The sequence below is a fragment of the Enoplosus armatus genome, chromosome 15 (genome assembly GCF_043641665.1).
Source record: "Enoplosus armatus isolate fEnoArm2 chromosome 15, fEnoArm2.hap1, whole genome shotgun sequence".
NCBI lineage: Eukaryota > Metazoa > Chordata > Actinopteri > Centrarchiformes > Enoplosidae > Enoplosus > Enoplosus armatus.
The window spans coordinates 5,462,757-5,490,243 of NC_092194.1; the positions used below are offsets into that span (position 1 = coordinate 5,462,757).

Genomic DNA, 27,487 nt, shown 5'->3' on the forward strand with positions numbered 1-27,487 from the left:
ATTTACAGTATTTGCATCTGAGCTTTTTAAATTGTATTATATTTCTTCAGGTTCTATACGTGTAATTCAATAGTTTAGTTTTTTTTCTTTTAAGAAACGTTTGCGCATCATTTCGCTGTCTGTTTCTTGTCGCTTGAAAGAGCCATAAACATAATAAAATGTCTCTCACTCTGGTGCGGCTCAAGTTCATGTACACTAAGCCACGCCCCTTAGTACATGTGAAACACATAGCCCCGCCCACTCATGCAGACTCTGATATTATTTATGGGCGTTGATTTCCGGCATTTAGCGTCTGGATTTTCAGGTTCCACAGAGTGTGTGTATGTGTGTATGTGTGTGTATGTATGCGTGTGTATGTGTGAGTGAGTGTGAGTGAGTGTGAGAGCGTGTGAGTGTGTGAGAGAGTTTGTAGTGTGGTTGTAAACGTTCCCAGCTCGGATACTGTCACCGCCTTGCACCGCAGGCAGGCTCCGTGCTCCTACATGCAAGTTACCGTCGCGGCTCAACAATCGTTGGCCAGCAATGACCGAAAGCCCCGCGACCAAGCCAGCCAACGGGGACGTGTGTCAGCGGGTGAAGAACGGGCTGCAACCGGAGAGAAACGGCTTGGCGAGGAGCCTCCATCGCTGCTATGAGAGGCAGCCCAAGCAACACTGCCACCCCGAGGAGGATGAGGTGAGGCCCGGGATGGGACGGGGAGGAGAGGCTGGGGAAGCCGGGGAAGCATCGGCTCTGTGGACCCGGAAGCATCCGGACGATGCTATCATTGCTGTCATTTCCATTAACTCCTGCGATATTAGGATATGACAGGATGACGGCTTTCGTGTATTGACCGAGTTCTGCTGCGGATTGTCTGACAGTTTGTTGTCATCGAGCCCTGATTCTCTCGATCACTCTTGGAACAGGGTAAACGCCAAACTCCTTTCGAAAATATTCTAGTTTAAAGATTTCCGCCCTTTCTTATTGGTACATAATCCCGAAACACGAATCAAAAGCTTTCTATGAATAACTAGGAGACGGTTTTTAATTCGGCACAATCATATTTGCACCAAGCACTATATGAATTCATTAAAATCTCAACTTTATGAATGGGCTCAGACTGTACTCCACCGCCCCCTCGCTCGTTTTATAGGAAGGAGTTGTTTAAAAAAGGCGGGTGTGACAACCCTGAAAGTTGACATTACACTGAATTCTATTACTGTTTAGTGCATAATATGTATGCCGAATTTATGAAGAGGTCTAGCTGTAGCCCCAGTTTGTGTATTTGACCCTAACAATTTCTAAAAGACTTTGCCTCATACAGTAGTAGCTCATGATGCACATACCAACAGAGCCAGTCAAACAACTTTTTGCAAAGCAATCATTTCTCTGCCTGGATGATAGCAATGAGTTTTCAGGTGGCATCCTTATGTAGTTGAGAGTATGTTAATCCTAGAGAGAGAGAGTTGAGTGTGTTTTCTCTTTTCTCTCTTCTCTGGGCTGATTTCAGGGTGTATATTGGCTGCAATCTTCTGAGGGGCAAATGTTTGGCTGTAAAAGAAAAAATTCCAATTTCTTGAAGTGGGTAACTTCCTCTATAACTAAGACTGAAACTGTGATGAGTTAATGATTAGGGAGATACTGAACCAGTGCACCTGTTCAGTTAAAGCTGTCCATTGAGATTGCATGCATGCTGTGAAACAGCTTTTTCCTGAGAGGCTGGTGAAAGTTTCACCTTTGGGTGCACCCTCTGTAACTGTCCCCTGTGATGTGAGTAGTTACTGTCACACACATGAGCATGAGCATTTAGACTCATGGATATGTCGTGATAGTTTTTTTAAAATTGATTTGAGTCTGGATTCTCCACTGCTGATCAAAGTGAAAAGGAAACTGTAGGAACATTTTTTAAATTCTCTCCTGACTGCCGGGTGTGTGTATAGGATTTGTGACTTTTGTAAAGCAAGTTGGTTGCACATCACTATGCCTGAAAAGTCAAATTTTTTTCAGTAACCATCAGTCAGAGAAAGATGCTAATAACTGGCATCTTACTCAGTGGGTTAACTGTTGGCAAAAGTCTTCAAAATCATTTCCAGTATGAGATTCTGAAAGGAAATAAGGGTAGACACACCACTGACAGGTTGTTCTCATCACCAGACATTGTCTTGCCAGAGAAACAGCCAGTTCCCTCCGCTGATGTTTCAGTAAACTGGGAGAAACTGCGCGCCTGGTGACTGAACCTCAGCTGATCACGGTTCATGCAGATGTCAGCGTTGCTGCTCTGTAAGGTATTTGAGAGAGAGGCATGACCGGTCACATGTGGTGCCTAGTAGCCATGAGCACAGAGACGAGCACGATGGGAAGTCCGTGAGTAGTGAGTTTCTGTCCATCCACTTCTCAAGATGGAGAAAATATGTTGAATCAGTTGAATCCTCTTCATGGAAGATCGTATACATGTGAAGTTTATTATTGATTTACACAAACACAACCAGCTCTGCCCTTATTTGGCAGTCAAATCTTCTCCCCCTAGCCTTTAGTCACACACTGTGTTCTTTCCTGTATAGTTAGTGTCCAGCTGAACCAGTGCTTAATACTGTGGTGGCTTTCTTATCTTCCTCCCACTTACAATTTGGCTGAACATAAGTCACCTTTTAGGTGAGTTACAGAAACCTCAGCCAACTACAACAAAAAACAAACTGAGTTGTTTTTTCTCATTAGGCCAAAAGGAGAGGGAGTCACAGGAAGTCATTCTGTACATTGATGTAAAGACTGTGAAACTGTGTTCCAGCTGAGGTACTAGTTGCAGGAAATGTGTTTGCGTAGGAAGATGAGAAGTAAAATAAGTTTTTACAGGCTAGACTTGTATACATGGAGATAGTACTGTACTACATTTGTCCGGCTATGTTTGACAGTGGCTCTGTATTCTTGCTCCTTTAAGATACATGAAACTGTCCTTGCCCAATTTACATAACGTAATAGCGTTTACATGCCAGAATATATCATGTAAGCTAAGGCTCAAAGTAATATTTTTTTTCATTATCAGTCAATTAACAGTTAATCTTTGAATTTGTATCTTTTCAGCTCTAAAATTGGCGTATTCCAGCCAAAACATTTGGGTTTCCTATCCAGAGTTTCCATGTTTCAACATATAAACAGAATATTGTAATAACCCACATAAAAAGAATTAGTAATATGCACGTTTTAACAGGTTTTCCCCAGATCTGTGTCATTTAATATGAACATCACATGATTGCCCAGTCTGATACTTGAGCTTAACAGATTTTCTTTAATGCATCATTAAGATGAAAATATCATTAAGAGCTATCACAAATATGCAGTAATACTGACCTAATAACACTCAAAACAATAGCTTTAAATATCCTCTCTTACCAAATAAACCATATTTTATTTGGTAACATTCATAGTGTCTTGGTTGTTTTTATGATTCAGTGTCAGTACAGCAGATTTTCTGGTTCCCATGTTGCCCAGGTCCATGCAGCATCACATCATGACAGCCTGTACAGCCGGCCCTTCAACGAGTCTTTCGAGGAGACGCCCATGCTGGTGGCGGTGCTCACCTACATGGGCTACGGCATCCTGACCATCTTCGGCTACCTCCGCGACTTTCTCCGTCACTGGAAGATCGAGAGGTGCCACATCGCCAGGGAGAAGGAGGAGCAAAAGGTGAGAGAAGCCACAGGCCGCAATATGGCAGGTGGGTTAGGCCAGTCATTCACAGGAAGAATGAAAAATACACAACCAAATGGCGAAATAAATGCTGGAATGAGTACACACACACACGTCATCAGGCAAGTCTGGGAAAGCTGTCACTCCTCTGAACAAGTTTGGATTTGCCATTTCATGAACCTGGCTGTGGCCCTGGTGGTGTTCTTTTCACACTCAGAAATGCAAAGATTCCCGACAGACATGCCAGTTGAGCAACATGTTGTTATGATTTCCAACAGCAGACTCATGTGTTGTGCAGCCAGCATACTTTGGCTAACGACTGGAATGGTATGACTCCGTGACAGTGACTGAGCAAAATTGCTGTCAAGGAAAAGAAAGGCCATATGCGTTTCAGGTGTTGAATGGAACTGATCTGATAGGCTGCTCTAATTACATGTTGCCTGGCGACTGAGCGTTCGCCTAGAAACAATAGTGATAACAAATGGAAAAAATAGACCTGATCTGTTTGTTGCTTTCTTAACCAGACTAAACCAAAGTGATACTTCCACACCACAAAGCCTCCCAACACTAGAAGCTATAGGCTCTCATATTTCAAACAGTTCAAGCGGTGTTGCCTCAAGCTCGGTGGAGAGGAAGTTTACATTTGACAAAGAAAACCTCAGATCGTTTGACATGATTGTGTCAACCGCAATGATATCCCAGTCAGGAAATAGATTGTGAGAAAAGTCTATGTGTATACGCCGAAATGCTTAGTGCGCCTCGCTCATCACACTCACTGAGGGTAATTTGAAATACCCTAAGGTGTCACTGCTTCTCTTCACAATTCAGTGCTATGTGCTCTTAAGATTGTATTTTTGTCAACGCGCAGCTAATGGTGGAGTTATCAGCACCCTTGGAACATGTCCTTGACCACTGAGATTGTTTTTTCGACCCGTTATGTAACGTTTGATAGTGAAGCCCATTGTCTTTAAGTATTTGGTTTTGTTGAGGAAAGGAAGCCAGCGTGATAGATGTGGGGAAGTCATTAAGTCACCCCGAGGATATCCCACGGATGTTTCCTCCAAGAACCAAGCAAAGCTAACTCCCTGAGTCATGTGTTTAAAGGTTAAAGATTATATGTCGAGAGACTGAATTCCTTCAAGCTAAGCTCTCCAAAAGTATGAATGGCATGTATGTCTTTGAAATAGTTTCTGTTCTCTTAAAACAAGAAATTCCTATTATGTTCTCTTTGCTCATCCATGTGTAGGACTTTGTGCCGCTTTACCAGGATTTTGAGAACTTTTACACCAGAAACCTCTACATGCGTATCAGAGACAACTGGAACAGGCCCATATGCAGCGTCCCGGGGGCCAAAGTGGACCTGATGGAGCGAGCCTCCCATGACTACAACTGGACTTTTGAGTGAGAAAGACCTTTTTATTCAAGGCGAAACAGTAATCTATGAGTGGGGCAGAGCAGGAAGCCTGGATGGAACAGTAGCAAAGGGAAGTGTGCTGATTAGTTAATGCTCCCAGTCAAGGATTAGTACTAACTGTGCTCTTTATCTCCTACAAACACTAATTCACTTTAGAAAAAAGACTGGGTAACGTCACATATCTCCAATAACGAGCAGGGTTATGCACCAGCTAGCTGGCCAGAGCGACAACTTACACTTTCATGTTGGTAAGTTGTATGAAAGAAGAAACTGGCACTAAGGGAAGGAGGCTCTTGAGCTTTGAATGTGTAATATAGTGGTGCCTGCCGTCATTATTGGTCACTGAAGGGATTTGGTCTCTTTGATTGGAAAAATCTGGGATTATTTAGAAATTTAAATAAGGAAAATATAAACTAGAGCGACTTCTGTTTCTGGTTAAACAAAACGGGTCTTGCTCTTTAACAAAAAGTTCTATCTCTGTAGGGATCCTTCCCATAATGTTGTCAGACACAATCTGATCATGTCACTGGCAAAAAACAAGCCCTTTTAGTGGATGTACGTTTGACGGGCAATTGGTAAGTATAATTTACAGCAGAAACGACTTTTTAACCACATTTTTTGCAAATCATAACACATCTCTTAGCAGCCCAGCGTGGCCTAAACCTATTTCTTTCTGTTCATATGTAGTTTATAATTGTGATACATACGGCATTGCGAAACCGCAGTCATCAATGTTCATGTGACATTAACGTCGCTCCAGCCTAGCATTTGTCATCCTGACTCCTCACTGGTGTTTGGAGGACGGCTGCAGTGGAGTTGTTGAGTGGAGGGGCAGTGAGGTGTGTGAAGTCAGACGTCCCACACTGCGACAAAGAGAGCAGAGAGCAAAATCGGAGAACATGGTGCCAGTGAGAGAATGAGGGGGGGGGTGACGGCATCAAACAATATCGTAGATGCCGCTCGAGATTGGAAAGATTAAAAAAACAAAGAGGACTTGCCTGCTGTCCAGCCTCTCTCTCCAATTCAATCTAGTCTTTAATTAGCTGTACCCGTCATTACTATTACCCGTACCAATAAGCTTGTAAAAACATTAGCTTCCTCTCATTGATTGTTTCCTCTGTCTGATTATCTTCTTCTCTCTCCCCTCCAGGTACACAGGCCGGGTAGTGCAGGATGTGATTAACTTGGGCTCCTATAATTACCTCGGCTTCGCTGAGAACACGGGTCCATGTGCTGAATCTGCAGCCGAGGTCACCATGAAGTACGGCGTCGGTGTTGCGAGCACCAGACAGGAGATTGGTACAGACACGCGGCACAACACAGACACACTGTTGCTGTCAGTGGAACTTAACAGCAGGAATGAGTTCACAGCAGTAAACGGAGCATCATAGACCAGTTTGTTTGGTGATGCAGTGGGAACTAACGCGATAGATTCCTATAGCTTTGAGAACGTGTGTCTGTAGAATTGAGTTAATGCTAAAAAGAACATCTTGACACTTTGGGAAATATTCGTATTTCTTGCCAACAATTGGACAAGAAAATTGATGCCGCTAAATATGAAGCTACGGCCGGCAGCCAGTTAGCTTAGCCAGCTTAAAGATTGGAAACAAAGGGGAACACCTATCTCAGCACTGTCCAAAGGTGACAAAATCTGACCTGTGAGCTGTAGAGGTGCTAGTAGTTTCCCTTGGACAGGGCCAGGCTAGCTGGTTCCCCCTTGTTTCCAGGCGTTTCGATCTTCTTGTCTAACTCTCAGTAAGAAAGTAAATGAGCGTATTTCTCAAAATGTCAAGCTATTCCTTTTAACCTTTTCATTTAGGGAACAAGCAAAGGCAAAAAGGTCAAATTAAAACAAAATGGAGAATAAAACACATTTAAAAAGATTAATCAAAACACAGAGATGGCAATTCAAACAAAATATAAATTTAAAAGAGTGCAGTAGTGTGTGCTCCTTGCTTCTACTGTCTACTGTAGATGACACATAATCAAGCACAGAGAGACCGATTGACTTCATGTGTGTCTAGCCCATGAAAGTTCAATGATGTAGGTGCTTTGAAAGATTACAGTTGTCTGGCATTATTTAACTACAGAAGCTACAGCCAGCTGCTGGTTAGCTTAGCATAAGCAGGGGGAAGCAGCTGTCCTGGAAAAAAAACAAGCCGGCAACAAGTCCTAGCAACCTCATCGTGACGTCAAGACTTCAGGAAGTCACTGCACCCGCCAATGAAATAGTCCGGCACGTACCCCCCATAAACCCACAACTTGTCGTTTTCACGCTTCACTTACATGTTTTTGTGCAGTTTAAACAAATGAGATACAACATGTTAATTAGTGCGTTTTACAAGTGTTGGTTGGCATTTTTGAACTTTGGACAGAGCCAGGCTAGCTAGTTTCCCCCCTGCTTCCAGTCTTCGTGCTAAGCTAAAGTAACCATCTCCTGGCTGTAGTGTAACATTGAATGGACAGATATGAGAGTGTGGTATCAATCTTTTCATCTAATTCTCAGCAAGAAAGCGATTAAGAGTATTTCCCAAAATGTCAAATTACTCCTTGAACTTGTTTTTAGCCATGTCTGTTAGCATCCATCTTTGAGGTTCTGATTGGTATGTGTTTATGATGATCCCCTGTATGTTTGCATCTCAGGTAACCTGGACAGACATGAGGAGATGGAGAAACTGGTGGCTAAGTTCCTGGGCGTGGAGTCAGCCATGGCTTTTGGGATGGGGTTTGCAACCAACTCCATGAACATACCAGCACTGGCTGGCAAGGTAAGACCACAGGTGATAGACATGATAGACGTTATTCTCACAGCACACTTTCCCTTCCATTAGTCCCCTCTTATCTCCACTTGCTATTTGTTTCCTTTGTTTTGCACCTCTTTGTCCTCACTATCACTCACTCCTTCTATATTATGTGAATGTTAAGTTTGTATCAGTGTATGCACTCACATATATTTGCCATTGATGAAATAAGATTTCAACAAAGAACTTTTGTTTGCAGAGTGCAGAGTACATTTAGCTTGAACAAAACCTTTCCATAACATCACCAGTAACACCAAATACACAGAAATCACAAAACCACCCTCTGGCCTCATATCAGGAGGGTGCGTCCTGTTACACTTCACACTTCCTGTTGGCAGAGGCGACTGGTGGCTTGACTGCATGTCAGAGTGAAAAATAACAAAGAATTCAGGTCAGTCTGTTTTGTCACGTCGCTGCTGATGTTGCTTTGCAGGTAGATACTTCATTACATGGTTGGTTTCCACTGGTGAGAGATAACCAACAGTGGAGACGGCTGCTTTAAGTTCTTTTGTTCTTTTATGATCAGTGTTGGAAGAAGCATTCAGATCTTTTACTTAAGTAAAAGTACTAATACCACACTGTGAAAATACTCCACTACAAGTAAAAGCCCTGCATTCAAAACTTTACTAAAGTAAAGTAAAAGTAAAAGTTAAGTAAAAGTACTCATTCTGCAGTAAAATGCTCCCTGTCAGTGTTTCACTATTATGTATTTTGTTTCTGGATTAATGTTGCTGCTGCATGTGTATGTTGCATTTTACTGTTGTAGATGTTTAAGATTGTGCTAATTTGGACTATTTTATATACTGTTATAGTTTAATCTACAGCAGTGATATGTGAAGATAGCTGGTTTTCACTGGACAGCAAGGGTATGAAAAGTTGTAATCTGACAAGTAACTTGTAACTATATCTGTCAGACAAATGTAGTAAATGGAGTAAAAAGTACAATGTTCGCCTCTGAGATGTAGTGGAGTACAAGTATAAAGTTGCATAAAATGGAAATACTCTTAAGTACAAGTACCTCAAATTTGTACTTAAGTACAGTGTAAGTGATTGAATGTACTTTTCTACCACTGGAAATGCTGCAAACCCGTACGCGAGAGTAGTCCGTTAAATGGCTTCCCTCTAATAGCCATCGACGCATCAGTAAAGCAGCATTCTCAGTGCAATAATCTCAGCACAGGTCATTACATATAAACATGAAGTAATACTCCACCCACTCACCAGACCCACCGACCAGTGAAAAGTGCACTAAACTGATTTTTAAGTAGGCCTGTATGTGTAACACTGTCTGCTACTTCAGATGGGTAAAATCAACTCTGATGTATGAATCATTTATACATATTAAAGTCTGTCTGGTGTCCTGCAGGGCTGTCTGATTCTGAGTGATGAACTGAACCATGCCTCTCTGGTCCTGGGAGCCAGACTCTCCGGGTCCACCATCAGAGTCTTCAAACACAACAGTGAGTCTGTGATATGATGAGTATGTCTCCTACCCGCATTTATTTTTCTTTCCTGCATCCTTGTGTCTATTTCTGTTAGTCGCTCCCCCACTTTAAGTGCCCATATATTTAAACATTGCTCCTTTCTCTCGACGTCTCAATAGCTTTTATCGTCCCATACTTTATCAGTGATGTGCTGTAGCAATGATGTTTTTCTTACTTACCCTTCCATATGCTGCAAGTCACCGTGTGTGGCAATTTGATGTCATCACTTTCGTTCACGCAGTGGAAGACGTACATTACAATGAGTTATTTTGACATGCCGCAGAAGGAAAAGCACAGGTGTAGATAACAAAATGAATGATGGCTGAATTCCATTTAGCTGCTTCGGTTTCAGGGTCCTTGTATTGTTCATACTGGCACACACTGTCATGTCTTAATGAGACATTACCAGAAGAACAGAAGAAAAGCCTTTGTTAATGTTATTAGTAACACCTGTGCTTTGCCTAATATAAGTCAGAATGTCTGCTCTTGAAAATAATGTCCTTCAGTATACTATATATATATTCACATACAAAAAAGAAATACTAGTCCATAGCTCACCAATGCATCACAGCACAGTGGTGCATCACATCATGAGCGCACAGATGGCACAGAGACAGTATAACACCTGACATTCACCATGAGGGAATGAAACTGAAAAACAATATAAAACTACTGCTGTGGGAGGTAGGGACGATGGTTATGCAGAGTAGAGGAGAAAACAGCCGAGGGAGAGCCACAGTTAAAGCACCGCAAATAATAACCACTACTCTGACAAAACATTCAATACAGAGTGAGTCATAGAAAAACAAGAGACATCCCGCAGATAGAAGTGAATGAAAGAGCAGGGGGAGTTAATAGATAATTAGAATAGATATAATTACAATTTGAATAAGTTTTCTTTCAACTCAAACACCTTAAGATATGAGTGGAAAATTTTGTTCTTGCAACTTTTTATTTATATTTGTATTGATAAAACGCGATATTCTGCTCCAGTTCACTTTTAAGAGCAAATATTACTGCGACCTTTACGGAAAAGTCTTGTTTGCTAAAATACGGGGTCACTGAAGAGTTGAACTACAGCTAATGTGATAAGAAGAGAGCAAAAAGAGCAACTTTATTGAAGAATCTGACTCCATTCGATTATTGTGCTTTTAATAAAACTCTCAGTATTGTGGATTTATCCACACTTTGTTCAGGGGTGTATTGAAGCTGTGTATGTGAGTGTGAATCTTCAGCTGCGAGTGGTTTTCTGCCACCACTATTGACACCATCTTTCATTTTGAATGTTAACACACTTGCTTTTGCTTTCAGACATGCAGAGCCTTGAGAAACTGCTGAGAGAAGCCATAGTTCACGGGCAGCCCAGGACCCACAGACCATGGAAGAAGGTCCTCATCGTGGTAGAGGGCATTTACAGGTAGCTTATCCATTTTCTTCACAAGATAAATGTTCAAGTAAAACCTTTTATTACACTGTAAAGCAGTTTAGGTTTCATGTACTGTATGTCTGTATTCTTTTGATTGGTTTCTGACCTTCTGAGCTTTGTGTTTCGTGGTTATTGAAATGGTAAAGTGTTAAAAAAAAAATAGGTGTTATCAGTGGTGAGAGTGAGTTCCGGGGCAGGGACATCAGTGTTTGCAGCATTTACAGATAACCCTGCTAAAAATGCAACTGGCCAAAAGCCGTGGAACAATAGGAGTTGCCTGTTTGATTTCCTTCCTACTTTCAACATGAACACTGCCTAACTATATTGCACATTGCACATTGCATATTTACTTTTTTAAAGCAAAAAGCATGTATGACAGTAGGAGTCTTACACAATGCATGTAAAAAGAACAGGCTCCCAGAAGCAGCACTTATTGATGGGTCATGTGGTTCCATTAGGTTCAGCAGTATCGACACTCCTGGATTGCTGGTTGACAGGGCTGATTCAGTGCTTGGTTAGCTTTTGCTGCTCTGGTATTTCCTGTGACATTATTTTTACGAGTTAACGCATCCTTATATGTGAACATAGTATTTGAGATTGAGTTTAGGCAAAGTCTGCTCAGCAGTTGACAGGTCCCAGCGGTTTTAAACGCGGACCTTGAATGGGGAACAGATAGCCTTCCATTGAGCTCAGATTTCCTGAGTTGACTTGAACGCATCAGGACATACGCTTGACACTTTGACTTTTCCTCCCTGCAGCATGGAGGGCAGTACGGTGCGCCTGCCCGAAGTGATAGCCCTGAAGAAGCGCTACCGGGCCTACCTTTACCTAGACGAGGCCCACAGCATAGGGGCCCTGGGGCCGAGAGGGAGAGGCGTGGTCGACTACTTTGGCCTGGACCCCTGTGATGTGGATGTCATGATGGGCACGTTTACCAAGAGCTTTGGCGCAGCAGGGGGATACATCGCAGGGAAAAGGGTGAGGATGGAGGATTGTAGGTAGATTTTATTGGCATTTTGGTTGTTTCTGAAGGCTGAGTTATAGAAAGGTGGACACCTAAGAGATACCAGTTAAAGTTCTTTTAGTCACAAGACATTGATAGTTTTCCAGTTTAGTAAATAAGAAGGCTTTAGTTGCAAACAATTCAAGACCAGGGGTTACAAGTTTTAAGTGTCATCTCAGTAATGTGGATTTACAGCCTTTACAGTGCGAGTGCGCTGCATTCCTGACATATAAGCCCTGCACCATGACATCACGTCACTGTGATGACATCAGCGTATCAAAACTAAAGGCAAGGTTCACTTCAAGACTTCAAGACATAAATGCCTTTTTGTGTCTCCATGAAATGCTGAAAAGATTGTGGAACCTCTCAGCAGACGTCTGACCAAGTTTAAAATGACTGAAAATGTTTAATGGCTTCTTGTCACCTTCTCCCACCACCTTCACTGCATTCTCCCCGCGAGCCGGCATAAGGCATGAATCACTAGTCCAGGAATGTGTCACAGGATGTAGCTCACAATGAAATGGATGGATGGATGGTAGATTTTCTTTTATCAGAATACAGTACATTTACTAACAACTTCACTACATAAAAGGCAGTTTGCATTGGATGTCAATTTCTTAAATTTTAACGATTAAAACTGTATTTTTAGTACAAATGTAGTGAATAAGGGGCATTCTCTTATTAAATCTAAAGTGAGCCATGCCAAGCCTCAGCTGCAAAGAGTCCCGAACTCTCCATGGCTGTAGAGACTGTAGAGGAATTCAAGCTTTTCATGCATATCTACTCACACCTCCTGTGTATCTGCTGGGTTTAGGAGCTTATTGAGTACCTGCGCTCCCATTCCCACAGTGCGGTCTACGCCACCTCCATGTCTCCTCCTGTGGTGGAGCAAATCATCACTTCTATGAAGTGCATTATGGGAGAGGATGGCACAACAATCGGTGAGTGGCATAACATTACTAAAAGAACAGTCCTACCAATGGTTTCACACTATTCCACTGAAAGGCAGGGAAGAAGAAGACTGCCAGCAAGTGAACGTGGCTGTGAACAGTGCAGGTTTCAAAATGTTTTAGGACATTTGTTAGACCTCGAGGATACACACACAATGCCTTTTTGGGAGTAACACTGAATTTAAACATAACTAAAGAAAACTCCACAGGGCGCCCTGACTGAGACTCTATGAGAAAATGCAGTTGGTAGATATTACATCAAAGTGTCGTAAGTCAACATGTTTTGTCTTTACTAATCATGAAGTGGGTCACAAGAAGGAGTCTGTGATTTGAATTGTGCAGCATTTAGCTTGCAAATCATGGCGTGTGTTGTCTGCTCTCCACGAGTGTTACAGGTGCAGAAAGATTGACAGGGCGTCTCTTTGTGTGTTTGTGTAAAATATCAACTGTTAAAAACAAAATGAGACACCTCCTCAGAGTCCTCAGAAAAGAAACTACAAAACGAACTTATTTAAACTGCATCAAGTGCTTCAAAGCAGCCAACCAGCTCAAACGGTACCAGTGCGAGGTTTATTTAGTGTGGCATGTCAAAGGAGAGAGGAGCAACTCATGACAACTTCAAGTCATGTTACTCTTTGGATGCATGCAGCTGCTGACGCCCACAAAGACTCTCAATGAATAACATAAATTCATAGCGTAACATTTCAAATGAACTAAGATCGACGCTTTGACGCTTACTGTTTCCGACAGTGAATTTAATCTCAGCTGCTGTAATCGTCACCAGTTGCCACCATGTGTCAGTGCACACCAATGAACCCTAAGGCAGACTCAGCGTCACAGTAGTCTTATGGAGGGCCAGATGTCGGCTGCACCAGTTAGAGATGTAGGAAATAGTAATAGTTTGTTTTTAGTTGGTCCAGAGATTAGTTTTTTCTTCATTTTTTCTTCTTTTGCTTTGATTACATTTGACAGAATTCCACTACTGTGACTTTGGAGTTTTTATTATATACAGTTTACCACATTATTTACTATAATGAAAATACTATTTGTTATCAATAAGAAAGTCAAATGTCTATCCACTATCTATTTTTGCCCAATCTGTGCCATTGACAGTCCTTAACCTTAGTCATGCTCCGAACCCTAAGTTTAACTGTCTGTTACCCAAATTTGAACACAACCTTTTGCCTTAAGCTCAGTATGGACGGCACACAGCCTGGGAGGAAAAACTGTAGTACATTGTAGTTAATCGTGTTCACCTGCTGTCCCAAGTGGTAAATCAGTACGAGATTAGAGAACATTTGTGCCATAGACAAGCCCCTCCATCTCAACATAACACCTCTCTTATTTAAATTTTTTATGAATGGACAGCTGTTACCACTATTGCAAGGCTAGTCCAGATAAATCTTGGGTCGGCATGTCGTATTTCTTTTTGTGACTAGCTGTGAACCGAACGTGTGAGCAAACAAACAAGAGTTCTTGTGTTGGATGCAAACCTGGCGTTTTTCAAAGAACCCAGTGAATCTCCGCATCTCCTGTGGGAGGAAAACATTACAGGGAAACTAAAAACTTGATCTCCCCATGGTGCCTGAAACACTCAGATGTTTTCTCTCACTCGTCTCATGAATGCGAACCTTCTCTTTTTTTCATCTTTCCAAAGCATCGTCAAACTACCTCTGAAACATTTCTCTTTTCTTTTTTTTTTGCCAACCAGAAAGATCAAATGTGGTAAAGGCAAAAAAAAAAAAAAACATGAACCGGAGAGTAGTTCATATACATTTTACTTAAATCCAGCCCTTTCAGTCGTACGCTGTACTGAATAGAGATGAAGGACATTCAATACAACTCTCAAAATTCTCTTCCCATCATCCCAAGGCTGTGAGCGCGTGCGGCAGCTGGCGGAGAACACAGTCTATTTCCGCAAGAGGCTTCAAGAAATGGGCTTCATCATCTACGGCAACGAGGACTCGCCTGTCGTACCCATGATGCTCTACATGCCCGCCAAGATAGGGTGAGCCTCGAGCTTTAACTGGCTGCTGTTAGTAGCATTCTGATCAATACAGTGCGAGTTATATGATTGGATATCAGGTATTTATATTTCATGGTTTCAATATCAGGGTTCATTCTTTTTGTCTGAAACTTTGAATATTAGTAATATGACAAGTATAAAACTGTCTAGATGATTGTTTTGAATACAGTGTTGAATCTTTACATGTGTCATTTTATCTCTTCAGAGGCCAATTTAATATACTCTGATAGATGCTGATAGATACGTTTGGTGGACATCGAATAAAAGATACTAATCTGATCAAAACAATTTACTCACCATTTTCCTGACTGTTATTTTTGGCTAAATAGAAAGGTGAGATCTAGGACTCTACTAATAATAGGAAAATCCATGTTCTCTGCATCTATGTTTACTTACAAGTCAGACTGAGGACTTTTCCTCATACAACCTATGTGTTGTTGCTCAATTTTATAATAACTTTTGAGCAAAAAAAAAAACTTAACTCAAGGCCCTCTTACTAGCTTTTTCCAGAGCTTTCTGTAGATGGAGTTTGTTCAGTTGTCATGGAGATGGCTCAATTGCCATAACTGATAAAAGCCTGTGGAAAAAGCTTCTAATCATAATAAACATGTATTCAATCAACTGCCCATCTTCATCCAGTCGGAGCAGTGTAAGACTTTTATTCTAAGGTCAACGCTGAGCTGACATGTTAACGTCTTCACGTTGTGTCTTTGTGTCATTTATTTTGCCGTGTCTCCTCATGTTCGTCTCACCAGAGCGTTTGGCAGGGAGATGTTGAAGAGGAACATCGGGGTGGTGGTCGTGGGCTTCCCCGCCACACCCATCATCGAGTCCCGGGCGCGCTTCTGCATCTCAGCTGCCCACACAAAGGACATGCTCGACAGGGTAACTGACTGCTCTCACTACTGAGCGACTTTTAGATGTTTATTAGTCAGAATTGTCAGTCCCGAGCCATACTGAACTAAGCTCACTGGTGCTTTTGCTAAATATAGTTCCAAGGGGGCTGTGACTAATTACAAGACTCAGATAATTGAGTCCAGAAGGAAGGATAAGGGTGTAAACGCCAATAATCCGCCATTGGCAGGCTTACCTCAGTGATACCGGCTGGTTCAATTGAGGCTGATTGTTGTTACACTCTTTAAAATCAGGGCCCTCCTGTTTCCAAGTTTAAGGTTTAATGACCTTTGTGTTGTTTGCAACTAAGCCAAGAGATTGTGGTGACATTAAAGGGTGGGAAGACTGTGTAACTGGAAGGACACAGGTGTGATCTGTTGTGACCCTCTGTTTCTGGAGATGTCTTCCATGACATCCCTACAGCGAGAGGCCACTAAAAAGACGAGTCTGTCTCTCCGTTAGTATACGGTGTATTTACAGTATATTGCCAGTGTTGAGAGTTCAGTCCTCCATTCTCACCACCCTCTTTGCTCATTATTTTGCTCAGCTTTGATTTCTCTTGGCAACGCATCAAAAAGCCGCCCACTCCTCTCAACAAGGGCTCTCCTTCTACTACACTGAGCTCACTGCAGACCTGCCTGCTCATCCTCTTCAAATCACAGACTTCTTCATCTTGTTTTAACATAAATATAGATCCCATTTCGCAGAGAGGGCGAACCTCCTCCTAATTGGAGTGTCCTGGTGGCACAGTTTGTCCAGGAAATGCCGCCGTATTGTTATCCACTCCTGTTCTTCTTCTTGCCCTTCAAAAAAATAAAATAAAATGAAGACAGGGAGTGGGAGTATTGTAGCGCTGTAGTGCTTTATCTGTCATGATGTTGAAATCTCTCTTTGTTAGCCTTCCTCTCTACATCATCCTCGCGTGCTTTGATGTGTCATGTCAATTTTGTGTTTTTTGTTTTTTATCTACTGGTGAGCTTTTGCAGTTTTGCCTTCTCATTCAAACACACCCGCACATGTACACACAAATCCTGTTAATAAGCAAATGTTACGTCACGCTAATCCACACTGACTTCTTGGAGAAGTGAAAACAGACCAAGAGGACTATATTTGGGGCATTCTGTGGCCAAAGTGGTCTAATGATGCCATGGCAACAGTAGGACTGGCATAAATGCATACAAAGTCTATGGAAAGGTTAAAGCTGCACCAATCAGTGTTTTTATATTAACAATGCATCAAATGAGTATGTGTAAAGTGAAAAGGGTTGCTCATCAAAAGTAACAAACCCCATAGCACTATAGAGATTTTATTAGCATTTCTAAGCTAATTGTTTTGGTTTTCCGGCCTGCAACTTCACTGTTCTGGTTCACTGCTCTCGTTAATTAAAGTAAAGTTAATTCCTCTGTATGGGCAACTTTTTGCTGACACGTTCACCATATCAACTTTCATTGTTGTGTTCACACCTTGTTGCACTGCCCCCAAGTGGACAAAATATCTATGAATGCAGCTTTAAGTTCAAACTGTTGTCAATATTGTTTCAGAAAGAAATTTGCATGACTTAAAGTAAAATTTCCAGTTACCAGAAACAGAAAAAAGCCTACCATTGGTCATCATCAAGTCGTATTGTTATTGGTGACCATATAACTATATTAACTAACTATATAACTGCTTGAAAGGATTTATTACATTACTCAGAAATCCTTTTTGGGTGAAGAGTGTCAGCCGGAATGAACACTTGCTGCTGTTTAGATGACGTATCTGTATGAACTCATCGCCTCCTGTGCCCCAGCCTACTGGCGACCTCACCTCCCACCCAAGTAATAGGAGTGAAAAATTGGAAAGAGTGGGTCCATCTGCAGCATTAAAGTTAGTGGTGTTTTCTGTTTCAGCCTGAGTTTGTGATTTAATCTTACAAGACAGGTGTGTGGGGGGGTTTTCCATTAAAAAAAATAAAAATAAAAAATCTTGCTCGGCGCAGCTTTAAATTTCCTTGAGCCACATATTGCCCTTCATGGTGACAGCTTTTTTTATTGTACAAATGTCTCCACAGGCGCTGAGTGTCATCAGTGAGGTAGGAGACCTTCTCCAGCTCAAGTATTCCCGACACAGAATACAGGCGTCTCTGGCGCGGCCCTTTGACGATAATGTGTATGAGGACATTGACGACTGATGGAACCACGCCGCTCCTGAAGTGGCGTGAACCTGAACAACCCCAGAAAAAAAAACAGAACGAGACAAGATGGATCGCAAGTCTTCCACAAGCACCGAGATGTGCACAGGTGTCACTAGCTTGCCATAATGTAACCTCCCCACAACAAAAGGAAAACACTTAAAATCATCATCTACTTGGCCTTACCTAAACGTGCAGAACTTGTGGTGAACACACTGAACAACATCACCTATGCTTTTTCCTGTGTACTGTTTGTCATTTCGCGTCTTTTTTTGTTTAGTTGTATGTGTTGTATGTCTGCGGTGCTCATACCATTCGTCATGTTAAGCTTTGTGTATGTGAAGTGGACAAATGTCAACTTTCCAAATGTCTCCAAAATGGTGAGCTGCTGGCCGTACTGCTGCTACTTGACCACACATTTTGAACCACCCGACATTACATTGTTGTCATTGTTGTCATTGTTCTGAAAATATAGAACCTCAGAGTGAATCAACGCTTGTGTTGATGTAGCTCTACAAAAAAAGTTGCCAAATATCAGATGATGTTGAACAGCAGATAATTATTGGTGTCAATGCAATGACTTGTAAAGAAGTAGTTTGGCATTTTTAGGAAATATGCTGTTGTTTTCTTTCTCCCTAGAGCTAGATGAGAAGATAAACACCACACTCACGGCTGTATGATATAGGCTATATGAAGCAGCAGGCACTTAGCTTAGCATAGCCAAGCCTGAAGAGAAATAGTTTCAACCTGTAACGCCCCATAAAAACGCAATTTGTCCTTTGTGGTTTTTGTACTGATTAAACAAACTCCTCCCCCTGTTTCCAGTCTTTATGCTAAGCTAAGCTAATGTTTGTACAGACACGAGAGTGGTACCTCATCTAAATTAAAGCCCAAAATATTGAATTACTCCTTTAAATTCGGGTCAGTGGGGTGTCAAGTGAAATGTCTAATGCTTGCTATAATAAGCTAATTTACTTAGCATAATTAGCATTCACAAAAGCCATACAAAGCTCATGTAAACAGAAAGTCGTCAGCTTGAGAAGTTTATTTGCTTCAGCTAACACCAGCTCTGGGTCAGTGGAACAGCGTCAAAGTGGAAATGGATCGGAGGTGCCAGTGAGCGTGATGTTAGCCATGTTACCGTAGTGTAAGAGCGCAAATTGCCCAACACGCAGGAGGAAAAACCACATGCTGCATAGCTCCAACAATCAGAGGTTGATATCAAAATTTAAAAGGATGTATCGGCAGTCAGTGGTTAAACTCTGAACAATCGTATTCAGACTGATAGTAAATCACTGCTATTGAAAATTGAAAGAAATGTCTATTTGAGCTTGACTGTGGAATTGAATCCCCAATCGTCTGTTACACAACTGTTGGTGTGATTTTATTGTTGTTTTTACTCGACGGACTTAGTGTGTATTTGTACAGTATTACAGATGACCTCAAAAGTTTAACATGACTCACCGATTATAAGGCCAGAGTTGTTGTTTTTTAATTCAAAGGCCGATATCTGCCAAAATATAAAGTCTAGTTTATTGGTATCAAAGCTCTAATTAAAAACTAAAGTCGAGGGGGTCAGTTCATCTCCAGACCAGACCAGAGAACATCTAAACTATTGAGACTAAACTAGTCTGAATGGGATTCAACGCTGGTTGTAATGTCCTTCATTTCCACCCTGTCCTTTGGGTGCTTGTTAGTAATAACCTCATTGCTTTGTGTCTGATAACGTTGTTTTAATGCCTTGTAAAACAAAGTGCTATCTTTGTGCTGTTACTCAAAACTCATTAATAACTTTAATCAGAGTGTGGCTAGGTGTGTGTGTGTGTGCTTGCATGGTTTTGGGTGTTAATGTGTGTGTTACTGCACTTTTACCTTGCTTTTCTTCCACCTGTCTATTGAACTCTTTGGTTTATCTTTACATTGTGCTACTGAGCTTTGGGACAACATCACTCCTGAATAAAGGCAGCTGTAAAAATCAAAAAAAAAGAAAATCCCACATGCATACATTCACACTTGCATGTATGCATACTGACAAGTATTGTGTAACCACTCGTACTAATGCATGTACAGTAAGAATTAGTCATTGAAGCTGCTCTGCACCACAGCCAGTGGTGCTCAATGATATACACTGTTCTGCTAGATGTGAGTATTTTGAATGTTGTCATAAAGTTCCACTTCATTCTAGAGAAAGTTAACATATCTGTCTGGGTTCATATATTCTCCATATCTTCCACTGTAATACATGTACTGTTAGTACCTGTTAGTGTAAATGGGAGATGCTTGTGTTATTTAGTTTCCTTACAAAACCTGAATCTTGGAATCACAAATGATTGTCAATGAGAGTTACAATATCACTCATGTAGACACAGAATGTCTTTTTATGTATTTTTTTTAAGTTTGCACACAGGAAAGTCATCAAGTGATACTAAAACAGGCGTTTAGAACATATTTTGATATCCAAATATGATCATGTAAAACCCCACGATCCTTATGGCCTGATGTCTTAATGATGCAATTCTTAATATAGATGATATCTCTACAGTACCTTCAGAATTGCTGGTACTTGATGAACAATAACCAGATGTATTACATGTATGTTCCCTTAACGATCTCGAACCATTAAACCACTTTGGTCTCGAAAAAAAGATACACAAATTCAGAAAAACCTTCATGCCTTTTCTTAAGGTCTATGAGCTTTGTTGGATGGAGGATGGTCCCAATATTTTGTACAAAGTTTATATTGTTTCATTGAAAAGGAGCTATTCAGAATATTTTGTTTACTACAGAGTGACCTGGGAAAGATGGTTATCACTATTGCTGGCAGCTTTTGTTGAAAGCACTGGAGTTTGCCAATAATAGAGGCAGTCATTTCAATGGTTGAGTGCAAGTTACCACACATCAGAGATGATTCCTGTCTGATATAGTGCCTTTGAAGCAAATGATTTTCTATGAATTCTGATTATAGTAAGTGTCATAACTCGGATTGTTCATTTTTACTTATTTGACTTCTTTTACTACTTTTATCTTCAACAATACTTAAAATTAACACTGGATGTGTTCCTCTGTGTTGACTAATTGCCATGCATTTGATCATAGAAAATGCACTATTTGCGTCATATCGCCAAATAATTAACATGTAAAGTGTCACCCATGTCAGTGGTATCAGTAGATCATTAAAACAATAAAAAGCAAAGCCATTTTGAATTGCCTCCAGTTTTGTTCAGACTCATCTTTAACACACCTAGATGATCTTTATGTGACATCCCATATTGTCTCTCTTCTTTTGTCTCTGCCCACCATTCAGACCAGGTGTACCTAATGAACTGGCACCTGAGAATTTAGATGCTTTGTATACTGGCAATTAATGCAGGACCCAAAGACTTTATATTCATAGATATATATATGACATTTATACCAACAGGTAAATTACAAATACATACAAGACAATTTTTTACTTTTGAACTATATTACTATGTAAATCTATATTTACACATATGAAAACATCTTGTGAATACCGACAGTAAGCTTTACCATAAGAGAAACAATGTACAGACTGGTATATCAACAGTGGGGGGGTTGAGTGTAATACAAGAGTTAACAGTTACTATCTGTTGTTAATGCGGTCCAAGAATTGGCTCCATGTTTTCTTGGTATAAATGCATCTCATGTACTCACAACATGTTCTGTTGGACTATGTGTTCTATCTAATTAACTTGAGGGTTGGTAGAGGGCTTTCTTCACAGGTGTGGTATTATGGATGTATGATGAGTTTGATTACACATGCAGTTTAAGCAGAAAGTGAGATGTTAATCATAAAAGTATGTTTTACGTAACGTGACTTTCAACCACAATGCTTAAATGATCTAAAAAATAATTCTAAATATCAAGACCTTTTTTTCTTCTAGGTCTCAAGAATATGTAAAGTTAACTCGGCTCCATACAGCCTCCACATCTGCTGTCCAGATTTGAGTGTCAGGAACTGGAAACATGGCTGCAAAAGGTTTTTGTTTTTTTGTTTTTTTACATTTATTGATTACCAATGACTCAAAGTACCATCAACAACAGGTCTCTGCCCCTCTGAATGGTTACGTAACAGCTTCTTCTTGCAGCTGTATTTAAACCTCAAATCCAAGTCCTCTCCTCCTCTCCTGCAGCTCTTTCCTTCTCCCCCTTTTTGACTTTTACTCATCTTTCCTGCAACAATGGCCACAGCTGGTAAGGTAGGTACTCATACTGTGTGCTACAACTGTGACGTTTGTGAGTGTTTCAGAGTATAGTGTAAACAAAACATCAGAAAAACAATGCAGCAAACCTCACATTCCTATATTTTACTTGAATATTATGAAATTCTTAAGTGGTCGTAATGCTTTCATGTTTTATGTTAATTCATGTGATGTTAATTCAGTGGTTGTAATATACGAAGCCAATACCTGACCAGGCGTTTCAGTGCTCTCGTGTATGTTTTACTGTAATTCTCTTTGCACGTCATGCATGTTGATTTCACTGGAACATGCTTAGAATTATTAGTTTTACTGCAATAGAAATGTTGAATAATAAAATAAAAGACCAGTCTCTTTCTTTCTGACCCCTCTGCTTCAGTGAAATATAGCATGTCCTGTTTTGACTTGGCACTCTGTTTGAAACTATCCAGACAGTTTTGCGCAACTGTGGATATTGGCAAAGATGAGCGGGTAGTAGGCCAGCTGAGATAATGGTGGCAGCCCAAGAGTTTATAGTAGGATCCGCTGTGGAATTAAAAATAAATACCAAAAAAACAATGCACTTAATTTATCAAGTGTGGCAGCAACTGATTTATACAGTGGTGTATTCAGTGATACTAAATTTGCCAACCCTACGTTGAATTATACTGTTGGAATAAAATGAATATTGTGTTATGTTACGCCTAATAACTGTGTGGACTTCAAACTGTTTCTTTTGGTGCACTGTTTGCTTTTTCAGGAGCAGCTGCATTAGAGAAACGGAAACTCTACCGTTGACATGTAATTCAAAATGAGCAGTCAATATGTGAAACCCATTTGTTGAATGTTCGCTATGACCAACATTTGCATGGCGGCATATAAGCCAATTTGACGCCTCTGAACGAGGATGGTAACGTTTTGTCCAACGCTCAACTAGGCATAGTAAAACACAACGAAATACTTTAAATCTCTCAACTTGTTTGCCGGGTTAATGTAAATGCGCTTGGAATGACACGTGCTACTTGAGAGGGAGCTTTCAGGAAACTGCCATGGCCATGCCTTTCTGGAAACCCCTCCTAGTGTAGTTTAACTGTGGCTGCACCCAGTAATATGACATTTCATGTGGCATTACTGCCCTCTAGGTCATCAAGTGCAAGGCAGCAGTGGCGTGGGTGCCCAACAAGCCTTTGGTGATTGAGGAGATTGAGGTAGCCCCGCCCCAGGCCAACGAGATCCGCATCAAGGTAAGGGACGTCCACTATCAAGACTTACATATGTACATACACAGAGATGTCTTACTGCACTTTCAGTAAAGGTTAGAGAATGAGTGTAGTTCATAGTCAGGATAGGTTACTGAAGATCTTTAGGACTTCCCCTAACCAACCAGAAATCCTATGTAGTGACATCGTCACACTAAAGTCTTCTTCTGGATGTGCAGTGGAGGGGGTTAATAGGTTGGTTCTTCACTGGCATGCATACCCAAGTACACCACTGAAGCATCATAAGTGGGGGTTTTTTTTGGTTATAACAACCATATAAAACTATATGATAACCATAAAAAGTGTTCAAAGGAAACAAGCATCAGTGTTTTCATTGTGAGGTCGTTGTCTTCTGTGTAGATTGTGGCGTCCGGGTTGTGCCACACGGACTTGTATCATTTGTTTGAGGGTATGAATAAAGACGGCTTCCCATCAGTCCTCGGCCACGAGGGAGCGGGCATCGTAGAGAGCGTCGGGCCTGGAGTCACTGAATTTCAACCAGGTCAGTTAAAGCTTAACAGTCTGTGTGTCAAACAGCTCATGTTTCTTTCCCTGGCAGCAATGTTAGCACTGGGTAGACCTCGGCATATTTGTGCCATTCAGCCCAACAAACCTGTTTCGCATTTGTTTTGTTGTTTTGTATGATGGCCTAAAATTAATTTGACATGGCCACATTGTTTTTGTCTTTCAGGAGACAAGGTGATCCCTCTGTTCCTCTCCCAGTGTAGAGAATGTCGCTTCTGTAAGAGCCCAAAGACCAACCAGTGTAATGAGGGATGGTGAGCTCATCTTTTTCGTCTCACCTCTTAATTTCATTCATCCAGGATGTGCTCATGTGTTGATGGTGCATTAACAGCATGTCAGTGGAGCAACTTCAGGTGGTGTCTGACGATGACACAGATCAAATTGCTTGGATCTTAGGTTTTTCATCTTTTCTAGGGAGCAATGCAAAAATGTAGCCTCAGGTTGTATTTTCATTTGAATAAATGATCTGTTCAGGGCCGCTGATCATTATGATGTGATGGCAGCACCAGACTCCAGGCTCACCTGCAGAGGGAAGAAGGTGCTGCAGTTCATGGGAACCAGCACCTTCTCTCAGTACACTGTGGTTAACCAGATGGCTGTGGCTAAGATCGACCCCACTGCCCCTCTGGACAAAGTCTGTCTCCTTGGGTGTGGGGTCTGCACAGGATATGGAGCAGCTGTTAATACTGCTAAGGTGTGTACTGTATGTTTGACTGTTCATCATCCAACATGTATTGTTGAAGGCCAACACCTGCTGTAATGAATGGTCCCACATCTGAAATGAAACATTAACTGTCTGTGGCACCACAGTATTCAGGGAGAGCAGGTGTTTGTTACTGTATGGAGCATTAACTAAGTCTGAATTGACTAAGTCTGTTTTACTTTAGGTGGAACCGGGCTCCACATGTGCTGTGTTTGGCCTGGGAGCTGTGGGTTTGGCTGCAGTCATGGGCTGCAAGGCTGCAGGAGCAGAGAGGATTATCGCTGTTGACATCAATCCAGAGAAGTTTGAGAAGGCCAAGGTGTTTGGCGCGACCGACTTCGTGAACCCCAAGGATCACAACAAGCCCATCAGCAAAGTGCTGGCTGAGATGACCAACGGAGGAGTGGACTACTCCCTGGAGTGTGTTGGGAATGTGGGAGTCATGGTGAGGCAGATAGAGAGTTTTGCAGATTTTATGTAAATTTGGTCAAGACAGCTTATTTTATTTAAGACTCTTTCCCAGGAAGAAGTGCTGTCTAAATATTAAAACGCTACTCGGGGGAATATGAAACCCTGTGGTTACTGACTTTGTGCTGTCCCTCCATCTAGCGAAGTGCTTTGGAGTCTTGTGTGAAAGGTTGGGGTGTCAGCGTGCTGGTTGGCTGGACAGACATGTACGACTTTGCATCCCGACCCATTCAGCTCATCTCTGGACGCACATGGAAGGGCTCCGTGTTTGGAGGTGAGACGCCCGTCAGTCAAATATGACCATCACAGTCACAGGTTCTCCAGAAAGGATTTAACATTTTTTGGGTTGAGTTTGAGGGAGTCATCAGTGATCAGTCTCTTGGTTTCTTTTGAGTCAACAGTTGGCGGAACTGTAATCGCCCATTGCTGATGGCACTGTGTTGTTTGTAGCTTGTTAGAGGCCCGTTTTGCAGTGTGTGTTTGAATCTCATCCTGGTCCAGCGTCAACTCAGACATCCATAACAGCGACGTTGTACAGCGCATCGCCGTAAAAAAAGTTTTGGTACAATCTTATTTATCATTTGCTTCCAAGGAGATGCACTGTGAGTAGGGACCAGTCTTAATTTGATGCAAAGATTTGTACATTAGCAGGAATGTAGCACAACACGGAAGTGAAAGCAGTGCTCTGTTTATTTGAAAGTTCAATAAAAGTATTTTGTCTCTAAAATCAATGAATAATCGTGATAAATAATAAATAATCTCAATATTGCTCAAAATAATTGGGATTATCATTTTGGCCATAATCATGCAGCCCTAGTATCAGCAACTGTAACGTTGGCATAATGGCTTCTGATTTTGAAGAGTCCATGTTGGGAATTGAGGATATGACTGGCAACCAAAGGCATTTGGCTTGTTAGTAGCTGGAATAGCCCTAAGGTTTAGGTCTAATTAAATCCCCTAGACTAAAGACTAAAAGACTAAAATAATTTTTCCAGTTCCATCTTACCTTCGCTCTGACCAGTATTATTAAGATAAGACTCTATTTGCTCTTATTGTATTATGTGTTCTTTGTGGCACAGGATTTAAGAGTAAGGATGGCGTGCCTCAGATGGTTAAAGCCTACCTGGACAAGAAGGTGAAGCTGGATGAGTTCATCACTCACAACATGACCCTGGACCAGGTCAATGACGCCATTGAACTGATGAAGCACGGCAAATGGTATGTTTACACTCCTATACATTCTCCCCCATTTAAGATTGACCAACCAGCTACACAGATGAAGAATTAACAAGTGCAAGTCCTCGAAGTTCTGTTTTGTTTTTGCTCCACAGCATCCGGACGATCCTGAGTGTTTCTCCACAATAAGACAATTGTGTTGCTTTCAGTGACGCCAAAATCATTTAATGACCTGCAGCTGTGTTGTACTGAATCTCAACACAATATTCAGACACACATTACAATGCACATAATAAAGAGATAGATCGAATTATATCAGCATACATGCCTGATATTGATCAATCAACACTATTCAGTGAATTATGTAGTTCAATACATGTGTGGTCCGACACAGAATGATGCATAAAAATATGACCCTAGAATATAGAGTATATATATAACTATACGTCCATGCCATGGCCTGATCAATGAAATGAATCTACTACAGTATGTCCTTAAATAGAAATCCCGTACACTGAGCAAGCATGGTCTCAGTGAAGCCAGATGTTCTTCTCCAGGCTTTCCTCCAGCAACACTGGGACCCTCCCCGCCCCCCTCCAAACATTTCCATATCAGGGAATACAGACACAGTCCAACAGTACTCCCAAACTTAGAAAAGATAAGTATGCATAAAAAGTTGAAATATGATTATACAAAAGCATATTAAATGAGGTTATGCTGTATCCTCATGCAAATGTGGATCTGTGTCTTCCTTGTTTGTGTTCTGGTCTTGTTGTGTTGTGCATCACTGGAATAACATTAAAGTGTCTACAAAACTGTATCTGTATATGTTACTGAATTCTGTATTGCATTGTGTTTAGTGCTGCTTACAGTAGTTATATCAATGTTTGCTTAACTTAGCAGGCAGTGTTGAATTTATTATTGAAGTTCAACGTCCGCCGAGGAAAAGTGCACTCCTAACATCAGTTTGCAAGCTAGATGGTGGTGGACCTCACTCTTCAACACCACGCGTCTCCCTTATCCAGGGAAAAAGCGCTCTGGTTGTTTGTTTCTTTAAACCAATCACAATCATCTTGGGCGGGGCTACGCCCAGAATGCAGTGACGGTGCCGTTGCAAAGCAGTAACCTGCAGATAGCGGAAGGGGAGGAGAACGACGACTGAAACAGTTACATTTACGTCGTTCCTCCATGGTTTGTAGTAATTGTGCCTGCACTTGAATTCCCCTTATTCAGCACGGATCAGTGTTTTAACACTGTACAAATGCCACTTTATATTCTTATGCATAAATAAAGACTACAACTTGTTAGGTCTTAAAATGATAAATC

At 41.3% G+C, this 27,487-nt stretch overlaps 2 protein-coding genes across 3 annotated transcripts; both read left to right on the plus strand.

Moving 5' to 3' along the window:
- The first annotated feature begins 353 nt into the window (after positions 1-353).
- On the plus strand, positions 354-21,035 carry LOC139297527 (serine palmitoyltransferase 2-like). Of its 2 annotated transcripts, XM_070920238.1 has the most exons (13): positions 354-675; positions 2,703-2,720; positions 3,466-3,660; positions 4,910-5,064; positions 6,228-6,376; positions 7,721-7,845; positions 9,245-9,338; positions 10,674-10,779; positions 11,547-11,766; positions 12,606-12,732; positions 14,614-14,749; positions 15,523-15,652; positions 17,712-21,035. In XM_070920238.1, the coding sequence occupies exons 1-13, from the start codon at positions 523-525 to the stop codon at positions 17,829-17,831; spliced, it is 1,728 nt and encodes a 575-aa protein (XP_070776339.1). In that variant the 5' UTR covers positions 354-522; the 3' UTR covers positions 17,832-21,035. The 2 variants fall into 2 exon arrangements, with proteins under 2 accessions (XP_070776339.1, XP_070776338.1); XM_070920237.1 differs by lacking the exon at positions 2,703-2,720.
- A 998-nt stretch (positions 21,036-22,033) lies between these two features.
- On the plus strand, positions 22,034-26,350 carry LOC139297233 (alcohol dehydrogenase 1-like). Its single transcript, XM_070919806.1, has 9 exons — positions 22,034-22,051; positions 23,173-23,274; positions 23,650-23,791; positions 23,981-24,068; positions 24,289-24,508; positions 24,702-24,962; positions 25,127-25,259; positions 26,065-26,203; positions 26,317-26,350. The coding sequence occupies exons 1-9, from the start codon at positions 22,034-22,036 to the stop codon at positions 26,348-26,350; spliced, it is 1,137 nt and encodes a 378-aa protein (XP_070775907.1).
- Positions 26,351-27,487: the final 1,137 nt, after the last annotated feature.

Coding starts and splice junctions, on each gene's coding strand:
- LOC139297527 (XM_070920238.1), top strand. CDS start 523: ATGACCGAAAGCCCCGCGACCAAGCCAGCCAACGGGGACGTGTGTCAG. Junction 6,377..7,720: donor GAGCACCAGACAGGAGATTG/GTACAGACACGC, acceptor TTTGCATCTCAG/GTAACCTGGACAGACATGAG. Junction 10,780..11,546: donor GTGGTAGAGGGCATTTACAG/GTAGCTTATCCA, acceptor TCCTCCCTGCAG/CATGGAGGGCAGTACGGTGC.
- LOC139297233 (XM_070919806.1), top strand. Junction 23,275..23,649: donor CCAACGAGATCCGCATCAAG/GTAAGGGACGTC, acceptor TCTTCTGTGTAG/ATTGTGGCGTCCGGGTTGTG. Junction 24,069..24,288: donor AACCAGTGTAATGAGGGATG/GTGAGCTCATCT, acceptor TGATCTGTTCAG/GGCCGCTGATCATTATGATG.